Genomic DNA, 9,328 nt, shown 5'->3' on the forward strand with positions numbered 1-9,328 from the left:
CTGTCATTTAACTGCTCTTACATAATTCTACCCAACCTATTGCATTATATCCCCACCACACACACAGAAAAAAAATAAAAAAACACTTATTTTAACTTCCCTCCCTACATTTTTAGAAAGCTTTTAGCCCCTAGGTTAGTGAGGAAGCAGAAAAGACCATCAGAAAGACTGAGTCTGCAGGGCTTCTCCCCTGAGCCTAAATACATTCTTCTTTTTTGTCTATGACCTATAGTTTGCTGCTGATCCCAAGAGCAGAACTGGGTTGGCCTTGCTTGGTGTTGAAATCAGTGGTGATAATGACACTGCCAGAACGATTTTCAGGGGAGAAAAATAAATCATTTAACATCTCTTTTTGGAAAGAGTTTGTTTGTTTGTTTTTTTGCATTCTAATCCATATCACAACAGTGGGCTGTTGGGGGATATTTGGCGGGGCCAGTGATATGGGTTGGTAAGAAGAATTTACCAAAGGCAAGGGAAAGTTTGAGAACAAAGGAAGGTTCAATAGTTATGCTGCTATAGGCAACAGCAGGCCACACAGGCAAGAGGTGCCCAGCGTGCCCCCTGAATGTGAATGTGCAGGGTCTTTTGATGAGGAAGGGGCTGTGTACACAAAGGCATAGGGGAACACATTTCTGATTGGCTATAAGTGAGGTAAGGGGCTCTGGTGTACAGGAGGACAGTGGATTTATGACTCAAATAAGATGTAGATATCAGCTGACACATGAAAGGTACTGGAATTTATGATTCTGATAAGGAGGAGACATGGGCTGAGAAGAGTCAGCCTGAGCTACGGTGAGACTAGTCATTTCCCGAGGCTGGTAACTGTGCTCACACAAACACCAGTCAGGAGTTTACCTCCAAAAGAGGAGCAGGCAGATGCCTAAGGGCTGCAAGTTGCGGGGGCGGGGTCCGCAGGCACCAGTCAGCACTGCGTGGGCCACTGTGCATTTCTCGCATTATGATTCACCTTGTTTTCATCTAGATAGCTTTCCTCACAGGTATTTATTTATTCATTCACACATTTATTCATTCATTTATTCTCCCTAATCCTTTGCTAAGAACATTGCCAATCAGTCAGCCTATAAACCTTGTCTCTTTGAAGGAGGTCTTATCCATTTTCTTTTTTTTTTTCCCTTTTAGTCTTTATTCTTAAAAACATTTTAAGTATATTTCTGGCTTTCCATAGTCTTCTTTTTGAAATGTTCTTTCTCATTGTGTTTTGTGAGTGAATGGTGAGTTCACATCTAACAGGACCGTCTCTGTGATATCCTGGAAGATTGCTTCTGTAGGGCAGCGCTACCGACTCAGATTACCATTATGTATAGTAATTTCTAGCTTGAAGGAGCCTCCCTTGCACAGACAGCAAAATCCAAACGTGAACCTGGGTGAGAAACACTGTGGTACCGATTCTTAGATAAGGCTCTTTTCCCAACCAGGTATCAGATCATGTTAGACAAGTTTACCTGTAATTTTTGCTGATAAGCAGATATTGTTAGCATTTATAATGAAAATGTCCATTTTTCAAAGTAATGGATTTATATTTGGGTGCTATTAGAATTCTGTTTTGTTCATGGGACTAAAGACTTGGTATTTTTTTTTCAACAAACTGAGTCTCACTTATAAAATTAAAAATTTTGCCAAATGCCTACAGGAGGGTCATGATGTCTGTGTCCACATTGGTGTCTGATTTTCTTCTTTTTCTTCCTTTTAAGCCTGATAACAACTTCATTTATTTATTTATTTGTTATCTGCAATAGTTATAGAATATTTTACTTTTATATTTAGTATTTCAATATATTCTATTAAAAGTATTTTTTTGAGGAGGGTGGAGTTATATAGAGTCTTCCACTTGTAAGAAGGGGAAGTCCAGTCATGTGTGCTTGTCAGTGATAACCCCTGTCTGTCTAGTGTCTAACAGGACGTCCAGCTTGACTTCATTCCTCAAGAAACATTTGTTAAATAACTGAGAATATTGACACTAAATGTAATATCTGATAGGAGTGAAACATGGTCATTCGACCTGTGATACAGAATGCAGAATTTGACTCTGAACAGAAGTGTGTAGATATGGGTGATGGCATGTTGCTTCCTAGGACGTTTTTAGAAAAAATGGCATGGCAAGCCCAATTCCACTTAGCACCCTTCTGCCTCACAAAGGGCAGGACCAGTTCATACTACATCTTAATGAGAGGCTCTCCAATTTATGCAGATTGTTTACAATCACTATTTCTACTATCTTCTCATCCTTGGCTTTATGGTGCTTTCCATACTTTGTAACATGTTTTTGTTACAAAATCTTAGAACAATGTGTTTTGTAACACATCTTAGAAAAAAACAGTTCCACTGGGACACCTTGAGAAGGTCCCATGAGAAACCAGGATGCAGACCACAGTGTGTTTGGTGGGTGTTGCTTTGGTGTAATCAGTGTCTGAGCTGCAGGGATTCTGGCCTCATTAAAACAAAAACCTATATATTTATATGTGTGTGCTTGTCCTTTCTTTCCAACTTGCCCTCTTTGAGGAGAGAATTAAAGATGTAAAATTTTTACAAAATCCATTATGTTTATTTTGTACTAAGTTGCACTTGATTTTTTTTCAACCTGGAATGATTTTCAGTTTTCTACCCTTAAAATATTGATCACTCTGAATCTCAGAGAAATATTAACTGATTTCATTTCCAAGAAGAGAGTAAGAAACCATGGAGGTGTATGTGAGCATTCTAAATAAACTGATATCCTAAAAGGGTGTCCATCTTTGATAAGCTAATTGCATTTCATGTGCTCCTATTTTATTTACTTTTCTCAGATATAGCACTCATTCTGCATATAATTGAAAATTTCAAACATGGTGGAGTCCTAGCAGTGTGTTCAATCTTAAAATTAGTGTAAGTTAAGTTCATAGCATATATAATTCAATTTATAAATTTGCCACCAAATTCTGCTGCTAAAGTTAAATAGTTTTATATTTTGATGGTTAACTTGATTTCTAATTTTTTAAGCATTCTAGTTCCTAGATTATAGTTTACAATAAAGTTCATAACTATATGTGGCTGTTTATAAACAAAAATATTCAATTAATAACCAAAGAATAACAGAAGAAAGAACAGGTATAAGACAAATTTGTGAAAATGCAGTTTTGAAATATTCAGACTTATTATTTTTTGACAATGCTCTCCCATTTGTCAGAGTTGTTGGTAATCTTAAAGATCATGTAAAATATTCTTTAAAAAGTAGATGCTTATTTTAATTATCTCACATTTAACAAGGCTAGTTTCTAAATTATAAACTGAGATCACCCTGCAATTATTAAAACAAATAAACACAAATAGTGCTTAAGCACTGTAGAAATGCTCTGAAATAGAAACTGTTCAATTACAATATTTTCAAAGTTTAATGCCCATCAGTATGAACCAAAAAGCATCACACACTAAATGGGTATCACTGTTCTATCCAGCTAGCCATGCCTCATATATGTAAGGCATGTAACTATCTACCTCATTGTTCAGTGCTTAATTTATACTCAAGGCAACACTAAATACTTTGTTGGAACAGTCCCCTTCAATCCTCTCAACAGCCTTGGAAAAGAAAATATAATTATACCCTGGATGCAGGAAGTTAAATTGTCTAATGAAATAAAACCTGTTATTATCAACAATAGGATTTGATCCAGGAGTGATGGATTCCCACCTTCTCACTGTTGTGGCAATTGAAACGTTTTAATTAAGATGAGTAAGTGATATCAATTAGACATAAACCATAATAATCACCATCTGTTTCTCATTATTTCTAAAACAACACTCCAATTAATAGAGAAGATGGGAGAGACAGTTAATTCTGAAACAGAAGAACAGCTTTGAATATAGGGCATCCAAACTTTGCATGTAAATTATACTTTTAAAAAGCCTTAAAACTGTGTAAACTGTCTATTATAAGGTGAAGAATTTGTGTCTCCTGGGCTGGAGTCCTGCTAAATCCCCCCAAAATATCCCTTTATTTCCATCAGATCTTTATTTCTGAAATTTTAGTTAACTGACATCAGTAATTGTCTGTATTTGAGATATATATATCCTAATATATTGTAATTTCTGCATCTTTTGTTCCCACGCCAGATTTTTTTTTAATAGAAACACAGAAATGGCTGAAGAGAATTTTACAGTTGTCACTGAATTTATTCTTTTGCGACTGACAGACCGGGCTGAGCTGAAAGTTGTGCTTTTTGTGTTGTTCCTGGTGGTTTATGCTGTTACTTTGGTGGGGAACCTGGGCATGATCTTCTTAATCCAAATCAGTCCCAGGCTCCACACTCCCGTGTACTTTTTCCTCAGCTGCCTTTCATTTGTGGATGCCTGCTATTCATCTGCCATAGCACCCAAGATGCTGACAAACCTCCTGGTTGTGAAGGGAACCATCTCTTTCTCCGTTTGCATGGTGCAGCATTTATATTTTGGGATCTTTGTTACCACAGAAGGCTTCGTGATGTCAGTGATAGCCTCCTCGTAAGCTGCATGCAGCATACAATTATGTCAACTGGACTCCCATGCATCATTTTTGGAAGAGTATTTTTATTTATCTGTTTTTCCATATAGTCCCCACAAATTCCTTGAGCTAATTCTGGAAGTGAGCTCTGTCAAGTAGAGGATCATCAGGTGTCCCATGGACTAGAAACAATTACACAAACTAACCATTAAGGAATTTCTTCCACTTTTTAACTTTGACTTTTGTTATTTGCTACATATTCCTTAGATATTTTTGGAAATGTTTACTAAGTCCATTTCTATAATGTTTTACATACAAATGGAGACACATTAAAATGCTGACCATTCATAGAACCCAAATTATCCAATGTCAAGTTGAGATTTTGTAAACAAAAACATATTACCCATAACTGCAGCCCCTTATATGTTTTATGACATTTCTTTTCCTCTGTCCTATATCTCTTAATTCCTTTTTACCTTCCTACAGTTTTTTTTCTGGACAATAAGCTACTGTATATGTAACTTATCCAAAGCTAAAGGTACTACTTTCTCTGACAATGTGACCCCCAATTGTTTTTATGTCATGGGGCTTTTAGGTCAACCTCACATAATATGTTCCTTGAGATCACTTTTTTCATAAGTTTTATTTTCATTCAGGTTAGCAAGGGAAGTTACGGAGCCTCTGCTGTACCAAACGGTTGCAGCACACTCAGCAAATCACATGTCAGTTAATATCACCACTTTATTTTAACAGATTTTCCAAGCCAAAGTACCCTCTTTTCTAAGATCATACATTTCTAGACCAGGAGAGTCAGTTGAGACAGTTTTCATTAGACTTCAGTTTCTGTCTAGTTTGTGGACACCATTATAACCCAGCAACGAAGGTCAGGTCCTCACCAACTTGGGTTTCCAGTTACCAGTTTGAAGGCCTAAGTCCGACCTGTAAGTCAGACAGCTTTGCAAATGACACATCAGCCAGTCCTTCCCTCCTGAGGGCTTGCTGTGCACATTTTAATTCATCAGTTTTGTGGTAGTTGCAGGACAATTGCACATTTCCTCATCAGCTTTACAAGCAGACTGTGCAACACAGCCATGTTTCCTGGTGGAGAGATCTCTCTCTGGTCTCTGTCTCTGTCTGGGCAGACATGCTCTTCTTACGATGGTGAACCTCCAGGAAAACCCTTCGGATGGAGCTGGCATAAGAAGCCTGGCCTCCAAGGGCCTCGAGCCTCTCTTAGACTGTTGTGGCCAGTCAGCTTAGCCACTGTAAGTGTTGTTGCCACAGAGTATTTGCAGAAAGGAGCGACTCAATTTTAATCACGCACTCCAAAGCATTACGTCACGCCAGAGATTATTAGTGGTGTATATTCAATGGGGTATGATTCAAGGCTTCCTATAGTGGATAATATTTATTTTTTTGTTTTATGTGAATACAAACTGATACAAGTCAAGGCTTCCCATAACTGGATATGCATTACAATGCAAAACACACAAGTTTGTCAGGACTTCATACAAAATATTTTAATCCTTATCATCAAGAAGCTAATGAAGGTAAGATTGCCTGTAAATACAACGTAAACTTCTGTTCAAATATGAAATAGTAGGAAATGGAGAAGCACCGCATGCCCTTGTGAAGGGCATGCCCCTCATAGTTCCCAGGTATGAGACTCATATGTACTAGAAATTAGAATAGAACCCCTCCTGTTCCATGACTTTGAGAGCTGTCTTCTTGATAGCATCCCTGTTCAGCTCTCCAGCGGTTACTTTCTCCAGGGGATCCTGAGATACTTGTGGTACCGATTTGTTATTTCCCACACTCTCCTTCTTTCCTAGTGGCACATTTCTCCAATGAAGAAACCATACGCAGATGCAGTTTGACACTTGGGAATATGATGATTATTGTGGGTCATTAAATATCTAATGAATTGCTTATTCTAAAGATAATATCTAATTTTCAGACTCAAGCTTCTCAATTAGTATTGTTTTTCTCTCTCATTTTTAGTCACTCTTTCAATGACATATTGTGTAGGTTTATCAGTGAAGCTTCTTTCCATGAAGTTGGTAGATATTCCTGAGTTGTATGTTCCTTTCATCTGTCCAGTCACTGTGCTGGGCAGCCATTGGGTATTTCCATGAGTCAGAGCAACACTTAATATGTGTACCTTTTTGGGAAGGTGTTTTTCACATCTTGGTCTATAGATGAATGCTACACCCTAAAATACCATAGTACCCAAACTTTGCACCTGCATGTGACACTCAGGCTTTCCCCACTGCATCATTTAGGCGTACTGTCACCATGCATGTAATGGATCATTTAACAAATCCTATCTCAACAGAGCTTAATTAAAAAAAAAAAACAGTGATCATATGTTATGCTTTATGGCTTTCATTGTTTAAGTAGCTCAACAGTATTAGAGTCAATATATTCTCTTGTCCTTAAATTAATTTCTCAAGTGGCTGAATCTCATATAAAAAGCTTCTTCAAAGTCTGAGAAGCAGAAGGTGATGGAGTATATTTCCCTCACAGACTTCTCTTTTTTGGGAAAGACCATTTATCTCTTGTATTGTGCCTTACAGAATTCCTCCTACAAATCATTAGGGATATTTCTTAAAATGGAAACTCCCTTGTTTCCTTTTCAACATGCATATTCCTGACAACTTAATATTAATTTTTGACCTCCTTCAATTTATTATAGATCTACTTAGATTTTGTCTTGTCTTCACTTTGCTATGGATTTCTATTTTAACAAGGATACAGAAACAACTGGAATATAACTTTTAAACATGGATAATTACTTTTTTTTTGTCAAAAAGACAAGAATATTACAATCTCCTAAACCAAACTGCCAGTTATGAAAAAAAGAACAATGACTTGGGAGAACAAAATGTACAAATCTGGGAGCTTATGAGGGACCACAAAATTTATCTTAATTGGAATATCTTCTGATATCAACAAAATGGACTGGTTGAGACAAAAATCAAGCACAGGATAGAACCTACAGATGTTTGGTGAATCTACTAGTCTCATATACAGAAGTAAAGGAATTGATGAGTAAAGAAGTGGAATCCCAATGTTTAAAATAAGGATATTTGATTAAAGTAATATAAGAGTACTTCAAGTCATCAAATACACAGATAAAACAATGAGAAAGAGTATGAAGGCTAAAACAGAAGGAAAAGAAAGGACTTGGACACACAGACAACACACTCTACAATTTTATTCTAATAGATGAGAAAAATATCAGAATCATTGACAGCTTTTTTCTGGTCTATATCCACCTAACACATCCTACTGTATTATAACATTTACTATACTTCTGTATGTAATTGATAGTTCCCACTCAAGGTAGTCAAATATTTTTACTATTTTGTTCATTAATTTATTTACAATAATTAGAAATACCTGGCATATGTAAGACAATCTATAAATATATGTTGAACTCATTTATGCTCACTATTTCTTTTGGAGGCAAATAGAGCAAAACTTAAAGTCCATAACTAGTTTATAGGACTCATATTGTATGTAAACTTTGAGAAAAATTATTGCATAGTTTTTTCCACGTCCTTTGTAGGGCACATTTCACATCTTTGTTCCTCAAGCTATAGATCAAGGGATTTAACATGGGGATGACAAGGGTATAAAATATAGATGCCACTTTATCAGTGTCAAAGGAATGACTGGACTCTGGTTGCACATACATAAAAATCAAAGTCCCATAGAACACTGTGACCACAGTCAGGTGCGACCCACAGGTAGAAAAAGCCTTCCTCCTACCTTCAGCAGAGTTCATCCTGAGAATAGACTCAAGAATGAGCAGGTAAGACACGAGAACTATCAGAAGGGATGAAATCAAATCAAAACCAGCTAAAATCAGAATAATCATTTCAGTTTCATGAGTATTTGAGCAGAGTAAAGATATCAAGGGGAGACTGTCACAGTAGAAATGACTGATGACATTGTAGCCACAGAAGGATGAATTAAATACCTTTACAGTGACTAGAAGAGACACAAATGTGCTATAGAGATAGGGGACTGCCACCAGCACCCAACAGACCCTTTGTGACATGATGACTGTGTAGAGCAGAGGGTTACAGATGGCCACATAGCGGTCATAGGACATTGCTGACAGAATAAAAATTTCAGTAACAATAAAAACAAGAAAAAAGGCTAATTGTACAGCACAAGAATAATAAGAGATAGTATTTTGATCCACAACAAAATTTACCAACATTTTGGGTCCAACTGTTGTTGAATAACCTAGATCAGTAAGAGCCAGGTGTCTGAGGAAGAAGTACATGGGTGTCTGCAGCCTGGAGTCCACCTTGGTGAGGATGACCATGCCCAAGTTGCCCACCACTGAGATCATGTAGATGACAAGGAAGAGCCCAAATAACGGAGCCCGCAGCTCAGGGCGGTCTGTGATGCCCATGAGAATGAATTTGTTCACCACAGTTCCATTGTGTGTTTCCATCCAGGTTTTTCAGGAAACCTATTTGGAATAGAGACATCAGCGTAGTCAACAGGTTTTATGTATTATCACTTGGGATATTTTTAGTGTGCAAAGCTAGTGTAATAAATAAGATACATTTAAACTTTCCTATTTAGGATATTTGAAAATCAGCCCATCTCTTACATATCCTAATATGCATGAATACAGATAGAAACAGAGACAGTCACTGGTTTTCAAATAGAAGTTATTTTACTAACCTAAGAACATTTATTAATGTCCAGAAGATTTGTTGGTTTTCACAGCTGGGAGGTGGATGCTGTTGGCATATAATTGTTAGAGGTCAGTTATGCTTCTAAACATTCATTCTATAATGACCCATATCAGTCCCAAATCTCAATACTGCT

The 9,328-nt window shown here is 37.0% G+C and overlaps 1 protein-coding gene across 1 annotated transcript; it reads right to left on the reverse strand.

Annotated features, from left to right (window-relative positions):
* Positions 1-7,985: 7,985 nt before the first annotated feature.
* On the reverse strand, positions 7,986-8,945 carry LOC105081040 (olfactory receptor 8K3-like). The gene has a single exon (XM_010970160.2). It carries the CDS (start codon positions 8,943-8,945, stop codon positions 7,986-7,988), a length of 960 nt encoding a protein of 319 aa, XP_010968462.2.
* Between the last annotated feature and the right edge of the window lie 383 nt (positions 8,946-9,328).

The sequence above is a fragment of the Camelus bactrianus genome, chromosome 10 (assembly GCF_048773025.1).
Source record: "Camelus bactrianus isolate YW-2024 breed Bactrian camel chromosome 10, ASM4877302v1, whole genome shotgun sequence".
Lineage (NCBI taxonomy): Eukaryota > Metazoa > Chordata > Mammalia > Artiodactyla > Camelidae > Camelus > Camelus bactrianus.

Excerpts from the sequence above, each read along its gene's own strand:
- LOC105081040 (XM_010970160.2), bottom strand. The coding sequence starts at position 8,945 with ATGGAAACACACAATGGAACTGTGGTGAACAAATTCATTCTCATGGGC.